Source organism: Schistocerca gregaria, chromosome X (assembly GCF_023897955.1).
Source record: "Schistocerca gregaria isolate iqSchGreg1 chromosome X, iqSchGreg1.2, whole genome shotgun sequence".
Taxonomy (NCBI): domain Eukaryota; kingdom Metazoa; phylum Arthropoda; class Insecta; order Orthoptera; family Acrididae; genus Schistocerca; species Schistocerca gregaria.
The window spans coordinates 37363150-37387451 of record NC_064931.1 but is presented as its reverse complement, the minus strand read 5'-3'; the positions used below and the strand labels follow the sequence as shown (position 1 = coordinate 37387451).

The 24302-nt window shown below is 39.7% G+C and overlaps 1 protein-coding gene across 4 annotated transcripts in view; it reads left to right on the top strand.

The window, feature by feature from the left end:
• Nucleotides 1-24302, top strand: part of LOC126298662 (protein transport protein Sec16A-like) — a 218653-nt gene that overhangs the window by 5625 nt on the left and 188726 nt on the right. For all 4 annotated transcript variants that reach the window (XM_049990088.1, XM_049990087.1, XM_049990085.1 and 1 more), the window contains exons 2-4: nt 13604-13732; nt 21926-22311; nt 22611-24276. In XM_049990088.1, coding sequence (XP_049846045.1) covers nt 13613-13732; nt 21926-22311; nt 22611-24276 — 2172 coding nt within the window. In that variant the 5' untranslated portion in view covers nt 13604-13612. The remainder of the gene's footprint in view (nt 1-13603; nt 13733-21925; nt 22312-22610; nt 24277-24302) is intronic.

Here is a 24302-nt window from a genome sequence, read left to right as displayed (position 1 = left end):
TCACATCATAATTTGAGTTATTTCAGCTTTGTTTAATTTACCAATTTTATCTTCTATTACAGTAGTCAAAGAGTTGATTTCAAAGGAAAAAAAAATGTTTTTGGGTAATTCAAGAACCAGTGTCATGATTTCTCCTTTTCAAAATATATATTACTCATGAATATAGAGCTGCTGTGAAATTATCAAGTGTTTTTGAGGTGGGTGCTTTTAAGATGATAAAATTATAAAACAACTGCAATAAAGTAATAGACATGGAAGTTGGAATGTGGACATTGTTTATAAAATATGTTAAACTGAAAAGTGAAAGCTCTTGTTTTGAAAGAATTGTAGGGCTGTATGGTACTGATCAACAGTAAAAAAATATTTAAAAAAATGGATTGAATTTTCTGGAATAAAGAACTGTTCTGAATTTTTTTATTAAAATTGAACAGACACAGCACAATAACATGCATTGTTAAAATAAAAGTAACAAAATATCTTGAACCATTCTAGAGATAGAGCATTTTAAGATTTTGTTAGAAATAATATGTAGAAAAGTCATTTGGGGGGCGGGGCGGGGGGTTAGGGTTTCTTTCTTGTTCCTTTGTTTCAAAATATGTTCCTGTGAAGACTAGTGTATTTACTTTTCCCTGCTGCAGTAGCTCATCAATTACATTCTTCAGCATCACCTTTCTCAAAGTTTTTGTTCATCACATTATAAAGGTTCATTCTTGAAACACCTCTGAAAAATTTGATTGGGTGTGGCTGTAGTAGACAGAAGTAATTGGCTAAAGACAGATAACACAAAATACGTGATCAATTCCATCTACTTTTTTCACTATTTTAACAGTTGTAGAGGGAAATATTTTATCCTTAAATATTTCTGGCGACAAAAGACCACAGAAAAGCATATCGTGTATGTGTTGTTATCCACCTGTCCCTGTTGCATACAGTTTATTGTCAGTTGTTACCTGTGGGTCATGAGAAAGTCTATTACAGACATCTCTCTCTCATTCAAGTGTTACTTGATTCACCAATCAATTTATATACTGGGTAGTTATAATTAATCTGTTAGTGTTGAGAGTGCTGCAGTGTGGGCTGTATACATAGCAGGATGCTGAAACATTGTTGGTATGTTCATTAATCGGTGCACTTGTGTAGTATGTTGGGGGGGGGGGGGTGAGAAGTTTAACTTTCTGCCACCAGGTGAAACTATGGTGCCATAAGCAGTCAGAATGTGGTGTGGGTGCAGGAGAAAGGGAGGAACAATGAAACACACCATAAATGTGGTTCTGACATTAATTAGGACTAGGACTTGCCCCAAGTTACAACATGTGTTCAGTATGCTCCTCTGACTCAACAACGTGCTGCATCTGTAACACAGCGTGGTCTACAATTATCCACAGCATATCTGGTGTAATTGAAGTGATATGTCGTTATATGCTATCCTTCAGATCAGATACATCCCTGACAGACGTGATCTTTCGGATATCCTCGCAACCGGAGGTCAATTGGATTTAGGTCAGGTGATCTGGAAGGCCACACATCTTGAAATTGCCTAGAGATGATGCAATCATTACTGAAGGTTTCTGGAAGCAAATCTTTCACCTGACATGTGGTATCACCCCATCTTGCATGATAATAGTGGTGCTGACAGTTTTGTTCTTCAAAGCTGAAATCACATGCTGCACAAGAGGCTATTGTAATGCATAGATGTCACTGTACACCCATCAGGTCTGTCATATCCTGAAGAGAGGCGGATCTAGAAAGAAAGGAGTGTGTGAAACTACACCCCCCAGTCACATAAGCTGAGTACAGTGGGTGTTCCTGCACAAGTAGTGGTGTAGTAGAACCCCATAAGCGACAATTTTGTGCACTTGTGTCACTGTGCAGAGTAAAGTGTTCCTCATCCGTCCAAAGTATATTCCCATGACACATGCCATCCATTTTCGTGCTTGTAGCCTACGTTGTTGGGGCTTCATTTGGTGCACTTTCTAAATCTGCTAGTGATAACGATGTAAAATGTGCTGCAAAATCTTAAACTGTTGACCAGAGGAGAGAGAATTCCTGTGACACAACTCAAGCACTGGATTCAGAGTTTGAAGCACGTGCTGCACAGTTGGCTGTAGATATAGCTACTTCATCACCAATTGTCATGGGAATGGGCTGCCTCTTTCTCCCTGCTGCACCACCTAATTCAGCTGTTTCTTCGGATTTTTTGATAACATTCCTTAGCCCATTTTCACAGCTGTTTCTGTTGGAAACATTCCTGCAATTAAGTCCTGCTATTGCTGACATTCTGATAAAACATGTTACCAGCATGCACAGTCTTCCTTCTCAATATATGTTGCATTTTGTATGGAAAATTTCAACCTTCTTAACCCTTGACACCAACAATCATTCCACAAAAGGAATCGACACATGTCGCAAGTGACAGACAGCATACTGATGTCAAAACAGGAATCATTTCACAGTCTGACTGCTTACAGCACTGTAGTTTCACCTGGTGACAGAAAGTGTAACTATTAATTTCTTGAGCATACTCCACGAGTGCACTGATTAATGAATGTATCTATAACATTGCAGCATCCCATGATGTAAACAGCTTGCACTGCAGCACTCTGAACATCATCAGTTTAATTGTAACCACCTGGTATTACAATTTTTCATCAGGGACAATATTATATTCCGAGTGTGTCATCTTCAGCAACAGTAGGGATGTCAGTGGCATTACTTCACAAGTAATAAAGTTCATGTATATATTGCACTGGTAGATTGTTTTGATAGATAGTTAAATAGAACCTTCGAAATCAGTGTTCCTGAATGTATTTCTATATTTATGCTGTGTCCCATATGACAAACTGTCATATGAGGACTCTTGTGTTTTTTTATAGTTAAGTGTTGAATGTGCAGGAAATACTCTCTCCAATAATGAAAGACATGAAAAACTTAAAGATAAACTAGGTCCTGTATTGATGTTGAGACAAGAAAAAATTGTCAACATTTGTTCTCTGGGCCATTTGTGTATTACTGAGCTTGCTTAGGAATTATGAACTCTGAATTGCCCTTTATTGCCTGATATTCTCATGGAATCAAAATAATACCTATTAATTAACAAACATGGCAACCTGATTGGGATGCTGGGCAGTTAACTGAACATATTGAGCCAAAGTATTTTATTATTGCGAAAATGCCACCTGAAGTAGTGTAAGATAATACAAGCAGAATGTATATCTCTTTTCAGAATGAATTTTTAATTTTGATAACATAACATTGTTTGAGGAGTTGTTTTATGCACACAAGGAACTTTGTGCACAGTGTGGTAGAAACTCTTAAATCCATGAGAAGTGGTTGCTGCCTCCAATCAGGCCACTTTACTTTTATGTTCAAAGTGTCTTTCTATTTAATAGTTGTGCGATTGTGGATAAGTCACTGTGGTGTACCTCTCTTCTCATAGTTGCTGGTAGCATTTTGGAATTCATAAGTGATTCCTTTAACTGATTTAGTGGTCTGAGGGAACTCAGTGGCTTCAGGCCATGGAGCAAGCCTAGCTACTTCTGGGCCACATCTTGCCATGTGAAGTTGTAATGGTACCACCGACCACGCTAAAGGGCAATGATGCTAATGTTATACCTCTGCGAGGAATTTTTGAAAGTTGTAACCATGAGATAACCTAATGGAAACAGAATAATCAAACTGGGAACCGTTTTCGAAACACTCCACTAGAGTTTAAACAATAGTAAATGATGGGTCTGGAACAGTCATTCTCCCAGCACAAAGGTGAGTTGTAACATTACATGATACAACCAGTCACCAGCCTAATTGGGCGTTCTTGTGCAAGCAAAATGATAGAGGAGGAGGCAGTGTTAAGGCTAGCCTAACCTTCCTTGACACACACATTAAACTCTTTCCTTATATCTGTTCATACTATAATACAGTAACCTAACCTTGCAGATAAATGCATTATTATCAAATAAATGGCCAATGAAATAGTGAACAGTAACATATGCCTCTCAACAACACATACCTTAAATGAACTAGGTGCAACAGTGTATAAAACCAATTACCAGCTCACATGAAACTAGTAGCATTATTGGACAGGGAAAAGCTTGGAATGATTCTGAATTTAAACCCGGGGGTTTGCTAATGATCATAATCTATAACTTCATTGCTTAGTAGAGGGTCTCTCTTTGCATTAACCAGCATTCATTAGAATAGATGACATAGTAAGCAGTTCTTTCTTAAACTTGGTTTGAAGCAATTAAACATAATACAAATCTAACTAACTGCATTGCTTCATTAACTAACTAGCCTAGTACATGATGGCCATTAAACTTTCATGGTTAGAAGAAGCACACTCATTAACAAAACTACACCAGTATGTATGAGAAATTTTATGTATTCTTGTAATTAGTAATCAGTTAAGGTAAGCACAACAAACTCTAACTCTTTAAATAGCAAATGTGCTTTCATAAGCAGTCTTTTGACCTACTCAAAATTATAATTGGCTGTGCAAATGACAACACAACATTAAATTCAAGTTCAACCACTTTCTCGTAATCAATTAGGGCACTCGAAATTAAATTTACTAGGATAGGATTCCTGTCCAGGTTTGTAATTTGGGATAATCACAGGTGTAAGATCAACCAAATTTCACAAATACGTGATCCATTTACATATTGCCAAATATAAACAATTTAGTGGAAGGTGGTACGGGTGACGCAATTTGCAGTGACTGTTAACCTGGTGGCAATGCAGTCATGGCAGTACTGTTGGCCTCGCCCCATTACATATATTCTTGGTGTCGGAACTATGTTTTTATAGGGCCAAAAACCATCCCATGATAATGTTATCACCAAATGCAGCATCTGAGGCCCATAAACACTGCCCTTAAGTTCTTCTGGCCTCAAAACTCCAGGAATTTGAGCCACAATGATTTGCTACTGCTTGCAATGTGTTAACCACAGCACTGCTCAGTACAAACTCCTTACCCAGCACAAGGACGGGTTGCCACATGCGCGCCAACCACACGTTTTCCAATCTGCCAGGCTACTTCCTTAGCTGCAGGGCTTCCCCACATCTTTTACATTCAATGCTATGTTTCCAAACTATGGACCAAGTCATTTACAGTACAGCACATAGTAATCATTGCAGTAGTTATTTAAATCCTCAAACATAATTTAAACATAATCATTCAAAAGTTTCACATAACTGAAACCTGTATACATAGTCAAAGAATTTCCGTGACAGATACAACATTGTTGTTGTTGTTGTTGTTGTTGTTGTTGTTGTTGTTCTGGTCTTCAGTCCTGAGACTGGTTTGATGGAGCCCTCCATGCTACTCTATCCTGTGCAAGTTTCATCATCTCCCAGTACCTACTGCAACCTACATCCTTCTGAATCTGCTTAGTGTATTCATCTCTTGGTCTCCCTCTACAATTTTTACCCTCCATGCTGCCCTCCAATACTAAATTGGTGATCCCTTGATGCCTCAGAACGAGTCCTACCAACCGATCCCCTCGTCTAGTCAAGTTGTGCCACAAACTACTCTTCCCTCCCCCCCCCCCCCCCCCCAAAATCCTATTCAGTTCGTCCTCATTAGTTATGTGATCTACCCATCTAATCTTAAGCATTCTTCTGTAGCACCACATTTTGAAAGCTTCTATTCTCTTCTTGTCCAAACTAGCGTCCATGTCTCATTTCCTAATCTAATTCCCTCAGCATCACCTGACTTAATTCGACTACATTCCATTATCCTCGTTTTGCTTTTGTTGATGTTCATCTTATACCCTCCTTTCAAGACACTATCCATTCCGTTCAACTGCTCCTCCAAGTCCTTTGCTGTCTGTGACAGAATTACAATGTCATCGGCAAACCTCAAAGTTTTTATTTCCTCTCCCTGGATTTTAATACCTACTCCAAATTTTTCTTTTGTTTCCTTTACTGCTTGCTCAATATACAGATTGAATAACATCGGGGAGAGGCTACAACCCTATCTCACTCCCTTCCCTACCGCTGCTTCATTTCATGCCGCTCGTCTCTTATAACTGCCATCTGGTTTCTGTACAAATTGTAAATAGCCTTTCGCTCCCTGTATTTTGTAGGTTTGCCTTTCCTTAATCTAGCTTATAAGATAAGTTGTAGGGTCAGTATTGCCTCACGTGTTCCAGCATTTATATGGAATCCAAACTAATCTTCACCGAGGTCGGCTTTTACTAGTTTTTCCATTCGTCTGTAAAGAATTCGTGTTAGTATTTTGCAGCTGTGACTTAGTAAACTGATAGTTTGGTAATTTTCACATCAGTCAACACCTGCTTTCTTTGGGATTGGAATTATTATATTCTTCTTGAAGTCTGAGGGTATTTCGCCTGTCTCATACATCTTGCTCGCCAGGTGGTAGAGTTTTGTCAGGTCTCTTAGCAAGACTGTCATTAGTTCTAATCGCTTGTTGTCTACTCCGGGGGCCTTGTTTTGACTCAGTTCTTTCAGTGCTCTGTCAAACTCTTCACGCAGTATCATATCTCCCATTTCATCTTCATCTACATCCTGTTTCATTTCCATAATATTGTCCTCAAGTACATCACCCTTGTATAGACCCTCTATATACCCCTCCCACATTTCTGATTTCCCTTATTTGCTTAGAACTGGGTTTCCCTCTGAGCTCTTGACATTCATACAAGTGGTTCTCTTTTCTCCAAAGGTCTTTTTAATTTTCCTGTAGGCAGTATCTATCTTACCCCTAGTGAGATAAGCCTCTACATCCTTACATTTGTCCTCTAGCCATCCCTGCTTAGCTATTTTGCATTTCCTGTCGATATCATTTTTGCCTGCTTCATTTACTGCATTTTTATATTTTCTCCTTTCATCAATTAAATTCAATATTTCTTCTGTTACCCAAGGATTTCTACTAGCCCTCGTCTTTTTACCTACTTGATCCTCTGCTGCCTTCACTACTACATCCCTCAAAGCTACCCATTCTTCTTCTGCTGTATTTCTTTCCCCCCCTCCTTGTCAATTGTTCCCTTACGCTCTCCCTGAAACTTTGTACAACCTCTGCTTTATACAGTTTATCCAGGTCCCATCTCCTTAAATTCCCACCCTTTTGCAGTTTCTTCAGTTTTAATCTACAGTTCATAACCAATAGATTGTGGTCAGAGTCCACATCTGCTCCTGGAAATGTCTTACAATTTAAAACCTGGTTCCTAAATCTCTGTCTTACCATTATATAATCTATCTGAAACCTGCCAGTATCTCCAGGCTTCTTCCATGTATACCACCTTCTTTTATGGTTCTTGAACCAAGTGTTAGCTATGATTAAGTTGTGCTCTGTGCAAAATTCTACCAGACGGCTTCCTCTTTCATTTCGTAGCCCCAATCCATATTCACCTACTACTTTTCCTTCTCTCCCTTTTCCTACTGATGAATTCCAGTCACCCATGACTATTAAATTTTCGTCTCCCTTCACTATCTGAATCATTTTTTGATTTCATCATACATTTATTCAATTTCTTCGTCATCTGCAGAGCTAGTCGACATATAAACTTGTACTACTGTAGTAGGTGTCAGCTTCGTATCTGTCTTTGCCACAATAATATAATGACTATGCTGTTTGTAGTAGCTTACCCGCATTCCTATTTTCCTATTCATGATTAAACCTACTCCTTCATTACCCCTATTTGATTTTGTGTTTGTAACCCTGTACTCACCTGACCAGAAGTCTTGTTCTTCCTGCCACCTAACTTCACTAATTCCCACTATATCTAATTTTAACCTATTCATTTCCCTTTTTAAATTTTCTAACCCATCTGCCCAATTAAGGAATCTGACATTCCACGCTCCGATCCATAGAACGCGTTTTCTTTCTCGTGATAATGACAACATTATACATAAGCAATACTAAAATCTGACATAGAAATATTGATACAGATACAAAATAGGTCAAAAATAGGCATTACAAAGTTTTACTAACTAAACCCAACTGCCTCATACAGCTTTGTGTTTAGAGGAAATACAGTGAAAACCTTACATTTGAAGATATGTTAGTTGAGTTTGAAGAAGCATTAAATAATGTCAAGTAGGTTATAATAGGTCTAGTATCCCTCCACTCAGGTGATGTGGAGCCAGTGATATTAATGAAGTGCCATACAGTTCAACATTCGCATGGTAATGGCCCACTACAGGAAATAAATACCCAGCTCAGCCTGTTCTTATATCATTACTGAAGCCTTCTTTATACCCATTCATGAATACTAGTGTCACTTTGCTATCCTATATCTAGATTTTGATTTGAAACTCTTTTTGATTGTGTATGTCATTTGACGATCCTGGATATGTTCACTGGAACTGATTCAAACTCTCATTGCTTAACTGTCATAATGTCTGCTGACTTCTGTGTTTACGGCTATCGATCAAGTGTTGTTCAGAGTATCTACATATTATAGGGTTTTAGGCCTGCCCAGTTTATGTCAGGCTATGACACAAAGTTGAGTTATCAGAAGTTCTGTGAAAAAAGGCAAAACTGATTAAAATATCAACATGTATTTTACTATGACAGTAATGCTTCATACCCTAATGCATCAAAACTAATTAGCATTGATACTTCCAGTAGCCAGAGCCTAAAATGTGTACATTGAACTTATTTTAGTTTATTTTACATGTTTCTATTTGAAACTAAGCAGCAAATAGTTTTTGTTTGTGTTCAGTGCATTTTAATTTCTGTACTTGTTTTTGTATGTAATAGAGTTATATGTATTTGAGTTAGTGATGTATCTGAGTGTTGCATTATTCAGTTTGAAACAATAATAATTTACTAACACCTATTATTGCTGTAGATCCCAAGTCTTTCCCACAAGTTGAGGGATATACTCTCAGCAACTGCAACATGAAGATTGTGTGTTTTAATTAAAAAAAAAAAACCATAAACACTACCTACTTTTGGACTTAATCCTCTACTTCTATTTGTATTTGAAAAATGAAGGCTCACCAGAAGTTACAGCTAGGGACTATGGCTGTCAAATGTGTTGCTGAAGTGATTAACATAGAATCTCAGACTGGCACCAAGCCATTACTTGATGCTGGCTAGTGGGCTATGCCCAGATCTAGAACTATTTCACAGGAAGTATCATATGCAGTTAATGGCTGAAGAGTAGCCCCATATTTGTAATGGAATAGCTTTTTTTGTGTTACATCTATTGATGATAAGACAAAGGCAGTGGGTCTTGCCACTTCTGCAATAGAAGCAGTCTTTCACCTGTTGAGGTCTCTGCACCCACAGGGTAAACAAGAAGTTATAGTAGTGTGCAGTTCCAGTGATAGACATGTGATGGTCCTTCTCACAGAAATAGTGTCATGGGAGGGAAATGAATCAAATGAGCATGCACTGCATATCATGGCAGGTATTGTCCACCATATGGAGGAGGCAGTCCCTGGAAGCAGCTGAGAGCACAGGTTGCAGCCAGCTGCAGATTGTCACAAACGTCCAAACCAAAGTCGTCCATGACCTGGTTTGTGATACCAGTCACAATTGTTTCTGGAGACCGGTGAAAGTGGTAAAAACCACTAGCCTCACTTGTGAGACCTCACCACAACAGTGACTTGCAGCGACATTTGAAGGGCAGATCATGGCCCTCAGGTCAGGAGCCAAATGGAGACTCTAAACCAGAGTTATGCCATGTAGATGACATAATCTGCACTACACAGTAGAGACATGTACAGTCACCTAAGTTACATCAGAAGTGCACTATACACCAAAAGCAGCTGCTTATGTGGTAAGAGTATGTATGGAATTCCTTTGAGGCATTTTTAGATTAAGCGAAACAAGAAATGCTAAAGCTATGACTACAGTAAATGGGATACCAAATATGAAACGAGAGAATCCCAAAATAGTAACTAATTGTTAAATGTTGGAGTTTTCACAAGGTATGCAGACAGAATTGGGAGAAGGAATTAAATAATAGGAGAACATGGATTGGAGAAAGGAATGAAAATATAGACTTTTGCAGAGGGCACTGCTTAATAATTGCAAACACTAGGTTTATGAGTCATTGTAGAAGGTTGAACAAATGCATGGTACTTTATGAAGGTTTCAGATAAATTAATTAATTGTGAAACAGTGGTTAAGAATCCAGGTTTCCAACTGCAAAATATTTTTGAAAGGCAGAGTAGTGTAGGAAATTAATCAGACTGGTCATGGTTACACTGAAACATTTCAAGATTGTTGAGAGTTTCGAAGGGAGCATTAGGCAATGACTAATTGAAATAGGTCAAAAGAATACCATAAAAGAGAAAAAAGTTGCCTTGAGAGATGAAGTAGTGAAGGCAATGGGGGAAAACCAGGCAGAAATAAAAAGAAATACAATGCCCAGCAGTAACCTTTGAATGGCATAGGGAATATTAAAATTTATAGATGAAACAAGGAAATGCAGAAATATGGCACATGGAACAGATATAATGGAATATAGATGCCCAGAAAACAGACTGAGCGTAACTGCAAAGTGGCAAAGCAGGAATGCATAGAGGAGAAATGCATAGCTGTAGAAGCAGTCACTTTATATTTAAGGTAGATGCCATTTATAAGAACATGACAAATATCTTTATAGTAGAGAGACGCAGCTGTGTTGATATCAATAGCTCTGATGACAAGACTGTGCAAAGCAAAGAGAGATGCAGAAACATGGAAGGAATGTAGAAGGGCTGTATAAATGAAAGAAACTTGATGACAAAATTATGAAATGAGAAAAAAAAGTGGATGATGGTTGTATGTGTGATGCAATACTATGAGAAGAATTTGACAGAGCACTGAGAGCTATTACAAACAAAGGCACTCCGAGTAGATTATATTACTTCAGAATTATTTATGCGACCACATATGCAGGATATACTGATACAACTAATAACACTAACTCTACAGCTTATGTTAGAAGGTAGGCTGAAGATAGATAAACCTACATTTACAACATTTCTAGATTTACCAGAAGCTCTTTACAATGTTGACTGGAATACTCTCCTTGTAATTTTGAAGTTTAGGGATAAAGTAGCTTAAGCTCAACAATTGAACAGCAATATTAAGATATAAATCATTTGACACAATGCTCTGTATTATGTTCTTTTATCTATTGTTCTATTCTGATGATGAGCTGTGCCAGAAATGAGCAAATAAACAAGGGTACCATTGTTATTTGTGGCTAAAAATCATGTCTTGAAAGACATGCTCAGCATTTAAATGAAGTAGATTTCTTGTTGAGAAGCAAAGGCTGAACAAAACTGTAATGAGCATCAGGTGGGCAATGACAGAAACATTATTTTATTTTGAAAAAAAAAAAAAAAATTGCTGGATGATCTGATGGAAAAATCATAAGATGATTTGATTTTACACAGTCAATAAACAAATCAGAATCATCTGTACAGCTTGTCAGTGATCCTTCTGGTTCTGAAAAAAAGTCATAGAAAAGGCCAAAATTGTTTCATTACCTGAATTCTTAAGGTGGTTCTGCCATTCCATCATTTCACAGTCTCCAAAATGACAGGTATTGAGATGAGTGACACGGAATAGGAAATCAACTGTAGCTGTTTAATAGAGGAAAGGTAGCTGGATACCCGTACAGTTTTATGTAGATTATGGAAAAGAACTAGCTCCTCTTCTAGCACCATATTATAGGAAGTTGCTGGAGCATTGTACATTCCAAGTGATTAGAAAAGGCATGGGTCATTCCTGTTTTCAGTTATTGTTGTGTGGATGCACATAGCCACAGTGCTATATCACTGATGTCAATCTATTGTAGAACCATGGAGAATTTTTATGCTTAGGTGTTCTGACACTTTTTGAGAACTGAACTGTACTCTGTAGGATCAACATGGATTCTGTGAACAGTGGTCTTCTGAACATTGTCCAACTTGGTTTGTTCACGACATCTGGAGGACAGAATTGAACAGTGCCCAGGTTTATATGCTTTGGCTTCAAGCATTTGATGTAGTTCCACACAGTCTTCAAGTGAACAAAATGTGAGCTTACCAAATATCATACCAGCATTGGCATTGGATTGAGGACTTTCCAGTAGACATAACTCGGCACATTATTTTTACTGGCATAAAATTATCAGGTACAGAAGTAACTTTGAGAGTAGTCAAAGATAGTAATGTCATTAAATTAACCATATATTTAATGTAAATTATCTCTTGGATAAAGTAAAAAGCTCCATGAGGCTCTTTGTTGGTGATACTGTTGAATGTACAGAAGACACAATGCTACACCGATCTCTCTACAGGGATTGGCATTTAACCGTCAACATAAATAAATGTAATGCATTGTGCATAAATAGGTGAAAATGCCCCTTATTGTCAGAGGACACGATTGGGCATCAATTAATGGAAACCAAATGGCATTGAAATGTCGTGGTGTATGCACATAGAATGACCTACAGTGGAAAGGTAACATGCAAACTGTTGTGGGAGATGATACTCTAGGCTAAGAATCATGAAAAGAAACCTAATGAAGTGTACCTCACTTACAAAATAGGTAGTTTAATAGACGCTCGTTTGCATAGAATGATTTCTTTTCCCTATATTTAGAAACATTTGTTTATTAGGAATGCATCTTTCCACAGTTCAGCCATTTGAATTATTTGTTCACCATATTTGAATGATTTTGTGAACCATTTGGGGGCCATTTAGTTGTTACAAAGTAAGGTGCTTGTCACAAAGTAAGGTACTATCATTTTGAGTGGACTGTCTTGCTAGCTGTGAAAGACAGTTTTCTAATAATGTACTTATAAGAAATTTGCACAATTTTGTTATGTTTCTAGAACAATTTGAAATGAATCTTGCCGCCACCACCACCACCACCACCACCACCACCACCACAATCACCTTTCCCTCCCTCTATATGTAGTACTTCACTGTACCACAGCGCAATATTTATTGAGGTATCACAACTTACACATTGCAATGATCCATTCAATAAGGTGTAGTAGCATTATTTGTTGGTGAGGTGTGACGGATGTGAATTTGTAGGTACTTTAGATGAGATCATAAATATCTAGGAAAAAAGTCCCTAGAGCTGGGACAGAATGGTGAATTATATTTTTAACATTTCGGAATTATTTAAGTTGTAAAGGAATGTAGTAAGTAAAAATGGAGGTGTAAGGGGGTGAGGAACAAAAGTTGAAACAAAAAATTGCACACATATTACTATTATTTTAGTTTTTATGGCTATGTAGAGAGGGAATGTAGTCACAGGGCACAGGATAGGAGAGGATAGGAAAGAAAAGAAAGAGAGAATGCATCAAACCAATCTGAAGACATGCTGTAAGAAAAAGGTGTCATTCCAGTAGTTCTCGTGCAAATATTGAAGTTCTTTTTTACATCTGTAAAATGTCTTGATATATTAAAAGTGTGCACCAGAGGAGGCATTTCAGTCTCAACACTTGTGACAGGTTTTTTTGTTGTTGAATGGCTGAAACCTTTATCTATCTTAGTATTTTATGTTGAACATCTGTTGTGACATTGTGGAAGAAATGTTTAACATCTGAGTGCTATTTTTCAGATAATGATACCAATTTTCTAATATGTGTGACTGTTTATAAAACTTCCTTAGAAGTAAGTAAACAAGATTGTTAACATCTTTCAGAAAACACCAATGTCAAAACATCCAGAAAGCAATGGGTCCTGGTTTCCAAAGAGCAGTGCACAGTCCCAACCAGGCAGCAATAGATCATTCCAGACATACTTCCCGTCGACAACGAACTCTCCACCAGTGGTGAGTTAGGCTAAAGTTTATTGTGGGAAAATTATAATTATAATTAACTAAGCATTCATTCTTTCAGCAAAGTGAACTAATGCAAGTGACATGCAATTAATTTCTGAGCAATTTTTTAAGATCAACACGAATATGGTAACTATGTTTCTGCTGACAATTTACGGTCAGGGTTTGTCCATTCTCGAATGTCAGTGGATTGTTTAATATTTTGCTATAAAGTTCGAACGCCAATGGTGCAAGGGTTCTGATTCTGTGAAAGCTTTTGAATATTGTTATTTTGTCAGTGTTCATTAAGACTACTGTTACGTATGATTTAGTGGACCTCCAATTTTTGCTAGCAAAACAATTTGATTTACTTTCACTTAACTTTTGCAGTAAATATAAGGTTGCAGCTTATCCTATCTGACTTGGCAGAGAGTTGTAAATGTCTAAGCTATCCCTCTTGTATCTCATTTTGCTTTGCCATTTTATTCCATGAAGTTGATAACTGTGTTACCCCAAACAGTTGCAGAATTGATGTCATGTGCCAAGCCTGAAAGATAGATTTCTCAGATAAATGTCCTACATTAAAAAGTAAGTTGTAAATAATGACCAATTGAAAACTAGGCAAGTTTGTGCTCTCAGGAAAGCTTTTCATTAAGGTGACAGATGGTCACTGTCATGATGCTCTTTTCTCTTGAAGCTGTTTTCTGCTGCTAGAACATTGGTTAGGCATTTTCGTTGCCACACCATTGTACATCCAGACCTGGACCTCTTCTTGGAGAACCACTGCCTCAAGGTAGTCACACAGTACAGATGTTTGGACCTCCTCTTCAACAATAAACTGACTAGTTACACCACATACGTGTTAAAGCTTAGTAGTCTCTGCTCTCTTAACCATACTTCTTGAGGCACAGATTGTACCACCCTCCTATGCTTTTATGGTACACTGTCGTTGCAACTAGACTACGGACGCTGGGTATGTGGTTTGATAACACCACTGGCTTTTCAACTGTTAGTCCCCTGCAGCTAAGGAGGTGGGTGGTGGGAAGGTGCACACTAGCAAGAGACAATATCATGTGACACTGCAGCCAGTAGCATCATTCTGCTGTTTCTCCCTCTGAACTTGCTATGAACATGCAGTCATTACTTTCACTTTTATGCATGCTTTGTGACTGCTGTATTTGTCCTTGTAGTATTTGTTGTATTTGATGGAAAAGAAAAATACCAAGTTTTACACTAAAAAGTTGTAGCATTCAGAGTGTATAATTTCTTCAAATTGCCAGATGGGAGCAGCTGATGCTTATGATGTAGGACTGATGTGAAAGTCATGCAGTGGATGTTCAGTAAAGAGAACATATCTTTTCAACCCATTGGATGCTTATCCACTAACCATCACAGAAGTAATGCAATCATGAGAAAGACATAGGCAATTTAGATGAGTTTGCTAAATATGTTTTTCATTACTCAATATTCCACATTTATTACTTAACCAAATACATGACTACAGAATACAGCTTCACATATGAATTATGTTGAATATTACAAATATTAATAGACATGGGCTTCAGGTATCTTAAAATAGTAAATGGGAGGAAATTATGTATGGAAAGGAGTGATATAGTGGCTGCGAAGATAATACAAGAGATCTAAGATGTGAAACACCCTGCATTTGTTACATTGTCAAAATATGTGTAAACCTGAACCATATGTCACCAATGTGATAGAATATGAGGGACAAGCTTGGTGATGTGAAAACTTTTTGTGGATAAAGGATGTCACCTTATTGTCACTCATGCAGGATCAGCAGACATGGCCTTTATTCTTCAAAGTAGACTTACTATTCTTTAGGAACAAATGTTGAAAATAAACATTGTAAAATGTCATACAGTCCTTTCAAAAACAGATCTGTGAAACAAATATTGCCATACCTCATGCAAATTAACACACACACACACACACACACACACACACACACACACACACACACACACACAGAGAGAGAGAGAGAGAGAGAGAGAGAGAGAGAGAGAGAGAGAGAGAGAGAGATGATTAATAAACTAATTATTGCATTGTCTTCGTTACTGTAAGTTGATGGTTGCTTTGCAAATTAATAGTTCGTAAAAAACTGCCTTTGTGTGGGGCTTAAATAATTTTGAGTTATTTGTGTAAAGCAAACGATAACTCTAGTAGTTTTCATCTGAGTGATGGTTAAAACTACCTTCTTTTAACATAAAGTACAAGCTGTGATGTATCACCTCTTCATGAGCTACAAAATACAGTTAGTCATGCTAAGCTGCTTCTTTCAGCACCCCACCAGCCCCTCCAGCTTACGTCGATTGGGTCGCCAGACTCGCTATAAAAGTTTCACCCCCTGAGACAAGTAATTTATTTTAAATTAGAATTGAAGACCCCTCTGATAGCTGTGAAGATCTACCTTCCATTCATAAGGATAATTGAATGTGCGGACAGACTGACAACTGTAAACAAAGTAAAATTGTCACACACAAAGATTAAAGCGGACACTGGGAAAGGAATGATGACACAGTGACTAAAAGCAGTTAAAGGTGAAAAGACTAATTGTTAAAAGGACATGGTGATATAAACGAAAAGTGAAACAGTTTTATTCATCAGGGTGTGTATGACCCGGGACAATTGGGAGATTCGGGAAAAAACATAGGATTTTTTTCATCTGGGAGAAAACCAGGAAAAACCCGGGAATTTTTTAGAATGCCAGGAACTTTTCATTGTTTTAGTTTTCAGTTAAATTTTTACAATTTTGATTGGTAACAACCGATACTCTAACAAAGGATATTACTATATCCCGCTACTGTGGAATAATACTGCAGCAATAAAACGTGAATGAGAGAAAGAAACGAAAATTGCAAATAAATTGCGCCTTATACAACAACAATAATACACAGTGCTCATACAAGTGTCTGCCAACTCCAAAATGTGTCAAAGGCATTTGGAAGACTATGCCAATGCTTCGTAACAACAAATTGCCTCTGATGAGCGTGACGTCACAACTGTTTACATTAGATTCGTTAGAGCTGTTACTAGCGGTCTCATGCACATGTGCAGTTGAGTCAAGTATGACTAGTACATTCTGCCACTTCTGGCTACAGAAATGTGGCTGTTGGCGGTGTAAGCAGTAGCAGCTAGCAGAGAGTTGCTACCCGGAAAATTTTACTGGTGTGCCCAAGCTGCCAAATTCCTGCATGTGCAACAGGCCAGGATCAAGGGGGCGGGGGAATAGGGATATCTGACTCGGGCGGCAATTTTGGGGGGGGGGGGGGGGGGGAAGTGCCTAATTCCTGTTCTTGAGGAGAAAAAACCTTGTTTCAAAAAGCACCTACCATCCAGTGCACATTGGTCTTTCAATTACTCATATGATTTTAAACACAGCCCTGTTGGTTTTTGAACACATTCTGAGTTGATTTCTGAATTAATGTCCGCCCCCGGTAGCTGAGTGGTCAGCATGACAGACTGTCAATCCTAAGGGCCCAGGTTCGATTCCTGGCTGGGTCGGAGATTTTCTCCGCTCAGGGACTGGGTGTTGTGTTGTCCTAATCATCTTTCATCCCCATCGACGCAGTGGCGTCAAATCGAAAGACCTGCACCAGGCGAACGGTCTACCCGACGGGAGGCCCTAGCCACACGACATTTCATTTCTGAATTAATCATAAGTTGATTTTGTATGCATGCGTAGTGTATGTCATGTCTCTGCCAGGGGAATCCTCGTAGCATGTAGAAATAAACTTTCCTAGAGACAAAAGGGGATGGGGCTATACGAGCTGAGTGGAATAAAGCCGAATGGATAAATGCTGATGATTGATTGTCTATGTAGTTGACCAGGTTTGCAAATAATCAGCATTGTTATAATTACTAGTGAAATCATATATTAAAAACAAAGATTCCAAGACTTACCAAGTGGGAAAGCGCCAGCAGACAGGCACAATGAACAAAACACACAAACACACACACAGAATTACTAGCTTTCGCAACCGACGGTTGCTTCTTCAGGAAAGAGGGAAGGAGAGGGAAAGACGAAAGGATGTGGGTTTTAAGGGAGAGAGTAAGGAGTCATTCCAATCCCGGGAGCGGAAAGACTTCCCTTAGGGGGAAAAAAAGAACAGGTGTACACTCTCGCGCGCATGCGCGCGCACACACACACACACACACACACACACACACACACACACACACGTGTGTGTGTGTGTGTGTGTGTGTGTGTGTGTGTGTGTGTGTGTGTGACTCCAGAGAGCAGATTCCCTCCAGGGAGCTCATGGCTCTTTCGTGAGGTTGCACATGGAGCCCCAAGCTATTGCGGCCCATTCTTCCTTCCTGGGCTGTATTTCCCATCCCCCCGCCCCAAGGACCACGCTCCTCCTCCCCCTCCCCCTCCCCTCCCCTCCCCTCCCCCCCCCTCCCTCCCCCCCTCTCGGTGTTATTACTTGTGTTGACCTGGCTATCCACATGGTCTCTTGGTAATATGTAGTCATGTTTGCTATTACTCAAAACTTCTTATGCTGCCCAATCTGCAGCCCTTCATGCTAGTGACCATCTTGGTGACATCTTGGGGTCCATTACCTCTCATCAGCCTTTGAATATGGTTCAGGGAGCCATTTCATAGAGACCTCATCCTCCAAACTGATGAGCAACTCCAGGCCAATCAGGAACAATGGGGTGTTCATTTAGTTTGGTGTGTTCAGAAAGGTCATAAGGATGGTTGGATAGATACCAGCACCTTTACTCTGGCATTTGAAGGAGATACCCTCCTGGAGAAGGTCAAGATTATGTGTTATCGGTATGATGTGAAGCCATATGTTCCAGCACCCCTGAGGTTTTTGCGATGTTTGTCTTCCCACTGTCATTGTGTGGAGAATCCTCTCTGTGGTGAATGTGAACACCCGCTTCATGAGGAGAGTATCTGTGTTTTTCTGCCCATGTGTGTTAATTATCACAATCGTCTCTTTCCATGCTCACCAAATTGCCTGGTTTATAAAGAGGAAAAGGAGATGCAGGAGTGTAAGTCTCTTGATCATTTATCCTATACTGGAACTCATCAGAAATATGATCATCTTCACCCTGTGTCGATGACACATAACTTTGCCTCTATATGTCCTTTCCCCCTCCTCCCTCCCCTCTAGGTCTCACTCCCCCTACCCGACCAGAGAAGTGTCCACCTCCCCCCCTCCTTTTTTTGGTGCCTGCCAGTGATGAAGTTCCCTCCCAGGTCCCAGGACTCATCTCCGCGGTGTCTCCCAGGTTGAAGGCCTGCAACAACTCACTTGGCCAAAGAACCCACAGTCCGTGCTCCTCAAGGCCGCCCACTCTGTCTCAGGTCCAGATTTTTCAAAAGCCTGCTTTCTCTCCTTGCCCTGCTCTCCTGGACCTATGAAGAAGAAGAAGAAGAAGAAGAAGAAGAACACACACAAGTCTCAGGACAAGGCCCCTCCGGTGCCCCTGGAGGTGCCGTCTTCCACCTCACAACCTGAGTCTGACATCTTATTTATGGATGTGATCCAGTCCTTGTTGGCGATGGATGGTGACTCAGCAGCATGATTGGCTCCAACTCATTCACCTCCCATTTGGATCCCTGTTCTGTGCTTATTGCTTATTCAGTGGAACTGTAATGGGTACTACCATAAGTTAATATGGGTACTACCATAAGTTAATGGAGTTGCAGTCCCTTATTTCCTTTACTCAGCAGCTTGTACCGTTCTCCAGGAATCTCATTTTACTGATGTCCACTCGCAAATCCTTCATGGATTCTGTGAATTCTGCCAGACCACATCAGCACTTTGAGGGCTTCCAGTGGCATTTGCGCGTTGGACCATACAGATGTCAGTATGTGGATTCCCCTTCATACCACATTGGAAGCAGTTGCCGTCTAGGTCCACTTGTATTCTGTAGTCATGATTTTCCATCTCTAAATCTCTATCTCCCTCATAACAGCCTACCTACACCCACTGACCTAAATGCCCTCTTTCAGCAACTTCCCCCCCCCCCCCTCCCCCACCCCTGGGACTTGCCACTCTTTGGTGGGTTCATGCTTGGCTACCATGGGGCCCCAGGCTTCACAGCTACTTTTCCCTTCTGTTCTGCGTGTCTATCCTCTTGCTATCTTTTCCCCCTCCCTTGGGGAACATGTTTTGGGTGTTACTGGGAATGTTAATCACTGATATAAGAACAGTCTCAACACTATTTTTTGTTCCCTTTTCGTTTCATTGTTTACCTTCTTCTCTCCTTCCTCCACTGCAGTGTCGAGGTTCCTCTTTTTCTTATTCCTCCTTGTGCGCTCCTGTAGGCCAGCCCGCACGTCTGATCCATAACACGTGACTGGGTAATGCCTAATTCCCAGCCCGGGGTCAACAGGTAGGTTTCATACATCCCCCTTAGTACAGGCCAGTCCCAGGGATAGGTGATTGCACGAGCTGCTACCTTCCCAAATTGCTGATTGGTCCCTCTGTCAGGTGTTCTGGAGGTGTGAACAATCACCTAAGGCGGGTGCACCCCTTTGTGAATGGGGTCCCCAGTTGGAAGGAGTGCGCCATCAGAGATGCTGGCAATCATGGGGGTTTTTCTCACAGTGAGCCTATCACCTTTGGTATCAATGTCTACAAAACATAAACAGAATGATGCTAACGATTCAAAGACCCTTCCAGTTGCCCCATGGTTCCTCGTGGTTTCACTTGCTGAAGATGTTCAGTCTTTTACAATGATAAATCTGTTTATTGTTCAGAAAGGTGTTGATGCAATTGCTGGCCCTGTCAAATCCTCCTCTCGTTTATGGAATGGCACTTTGCTTTTGGAGACTTCTTTTGATTCTCAAGCACAACAACTGATTGCTGCTTCGCTTCTCCATGGCTATTCTGTTTGTGTCAATGCCCATAGAACTCTGAATTCTTCCCATGGTGTTATTTACACTAGGCTGCTTGATGGTCTGACTGAGGCCAAAATTCTAATGTACCTCTGATCAGGGTGTCATTGCCATGCATTGGGTGATGAAAAAGGTAGATTCCTCCTTATTGCCCAAACACACTCTTTCACTCACCTTTGATAGAGTGGTGCATCCATCCAACGTCAAAGCAGGCTATGAAGTTATCACAGTCTTTTTTTAAATTTTTATTTGCATGTCACGTTCTGTGAAGCTCACATACCATTTACCTGTGTGCAGTGTTTTGCTGTGGAGCATAAAGGCAAATTTCATGCTGATTTTCCACTTGGCTGTGTTTATTGTTTACGTATCCGCCTGCTTAGCTGGATGGTAACATGCTCGCCTCCAATGTCAGTGGGTCCGGGTTCGATTCCCAGCAAGGTTGGAGATTTTCTAGGCTCAGGACTGGGTGTTGTGTAGTCCTCATCATCATTATTTCATCCTCATCACCGGTGCGCAAGTCGCCCAGTGTGGCATCAAATGAAATAAGACTTGCACTTGGCAGCTGAACTTTCCCGAATAGGGGCCTCCCGGCCAATGATGCCATACGCTCTTTTCCATTGTTACATTATTTGCAGTTGATTTAAACATTTTACGGATTCATCTCCAGGTACTTCTGTGTAGTTACCAAAATAAAATGTATCTTGAAGCTGTGTAGTATTTCATCAACGGTGCTGAAGTGCCTTCAGATGAGGCCCTAAAAGACTTATAGCAAATAAAGTAAACAACCAAAACACCTGAGTAGAAAATTAGTACAAAATAGCTTTTGTGCACTATAGCAAAATAAATCACAGCTGAAGCCCCAATATTGTGTCGCGGAACTGACAAGATGGCAAGTGTTCTGTGGTCACCTCTGTATCAGACAGAGATGTTGCATTTTGCATCACCAATTGAAGCACGTTAGATATAGATATGTTGAAAGCTGTCAGAATCAGAGACAACAATGTACAATCCGATGACTTTGTGGTAATTTGTGAAAAGTATCTTTCAGAAATGAAAACAATTTAAATATATTGTGAATGTGTAGTTTCTTATTTCAAAATGTCAAAATAGTGGAACACATAAATAAAGTCTTCAATGTACCAGTTAATATTTTCGTAATATTAAATAAGAATTGCAAGAAGACCCCAAGTGTAACACTGTTATAACAGTATAAAATATGTATTATCCGACTGCCAGTCTATTTTCAAAAATAAAAAAAGGTAAGTAAAGAAGTACACACACAAAAATTATCTACTCTTAATAATATAAAGTGCATGTGTTTTATACAGGTGTGGGAGAACAGAACTGAGTATCAGGCCCCTTCACAGAATTTCTACAATTCATATGGAGCACCATATAACATAAAAACAAGTCAGCAACCTCACCACACAGAAGTATCTGGTCCCCCATCTTGGGACTGGGATGCAGCACAGATTAACCACCAACAGTTCCAACAGCCAGTGGCATACCACCACCAGCAGCAACAGCACCATCAACAGCAACACCATCATCATCAGCAACAACACCAACAGCAGCAGCAGCCGCAGCAGCAGCAGCAACACCACCAACACCACCACCACCAACACCATCCTGAACAACATCAGCAACACCATCAACAGTCTCACAGTTTTCAGCATCAGCAACAGCAGTATCACCAGTATGCAGGATATTCACAGTGAGTATTATTCATGAATGTGGGTGCTACTGTCAGGGTCTACACCACAAAACACAGTTTCTCATTTGTGTTGATTTGGAGAAAATGATTGTTTGAGAGTGTATTGTGTTACTTACACAGATAGTAGAATGTTTTCTGCAAGAAGAAAATCTTAGAATGTGTTTTCAATTTGCTAATATTTTCCATTATGAATTTACAAAATAGTAAATGACTTAATATGATAACACTTTTTATGTGTATGTAACTCTGTGTACTATCTTGACATTTTGCATTTTGATGTATGCTATATTGTTTTCCAGAGATGCCAATCAAGATCCTTGGAACTGGGGCTGGGATGACTCCTCTAATTATATAGAACCACAGAACAATAATAGGGGCAATAGCAGCAGTCCTGGCAACAATAACAGTAATCCAGATCATACTTGGAATTGGTCTGTTGAAGGAGCATCAATGTATCAAAGTAGTTTGACACAAGTTGACAGTAATGCCTCAAATGCATCTGCTTTATCACTAACAAGTTCATTCAGTGATACGTCCCAGTCATTGGCTCAAGTGAATAACAGGAGTGAAAATCTGAAGAACAATGCAAGTACTTATCATGCAGAGCAAACACCTAGCACTGCTAGTGTCACAAGTGGTGATAATAGTACTGGCACGAATTTCTCTAGTGTTACACCTTCTTTAAGTGATACAGATATAAAAAATACATTTGTAGACACAAATGTTAACAACACAGATCATAATGTGACACGTGTTACAGAAAAATCAGATTATGCAAGAACTGATCAAATTACTAGTGTACATCAAGGTGTGTTAGGTACAGATAAAGTGACAGATATTTGGCGGAGCGAATTACCGGATAGTATGTCATCTGTAGACAACCATTACAAAGAAAGTGTTTCTGGCCAATCTAGCTGGACTACAGATGTGGGAGGAAAAGACCAACCGAGTGACGTCATTAGTAATGATATTAGAAATGGTGAATGTAATGATTCAGTTGCAGTAAGGAGTACACAAATGCAAGACCTTAAAGAAGCTATGCCACAGGCAAATGATTTAGAAAATGTTGCAGCAATGGCAGATAGTGTGAAACATACAGTGTGTGCAAATGATGTGCAGCAGTGTGATGGTAGCAGCTCTGCAAATGTACAAGTAGCAGATGAGTGTGTTCACAACCAGAGAGTAGAAGGTCTTATACAGCCCAGAGATTCCAGTGTTCCTGCTGATATTACAGACACAGGAGAAAGCTCTAAGGATAATTCAAACAGTATTGCAGAAGCAAAGGAACATGTTGCCTCTTTATTGGCTCAAGATGAAACCAAGATTGTGTCTGTGCTAGAGCCAGAAAGAAGTAAGAGTTTTTCAGATACTAATTCAGTAGATAATAAGCAAGAGGACATTGTTCAGATTGATTCAGATTTGGCTACTGTTAACTTGGAGGCAAATGAAAATAGGATTGAGACAGACTGTCATGCACCTGCAAGTATTGGTACAAATGTTTTAGATATATCTGATGTAAACTGCACTCAAGGCAATGGGGATGTTGAGAATGTGGAAATAGTACCTCCTGAAACAGACTTCCAATCACGGACAGTATATGGAAATGTTGAAGGGACAGTTACAACTGTCTCACAAAATGTAGGTTCGAAGACTAATCCGTATTCTGCAAATAAAGCACTGAACCGCAAACATCATAATGCATATCAGTCAAAACCAACAGTTGATGCTGCCACAAACAGAGGCTATACATTACCTGCAGGTTCTTCAGAAGCAAATGGTAAGACTGATCCAAAAAGTCTTGCTGTCAGGACTAGAAGAACTGTAGATGACGCAGAGGACACTGTCAATCTTGAGACAGTGCCTGATAACAAAGAACGTCCAGATTTTGTGGAAATGCAACAGTCTGTCCTAGAACGGAAATCGGTGTCTCCCATGCCAAGACTTCACACTGTACCAGTTGGACAGGTGTGTATCCAGTTTTGATGCTTTGG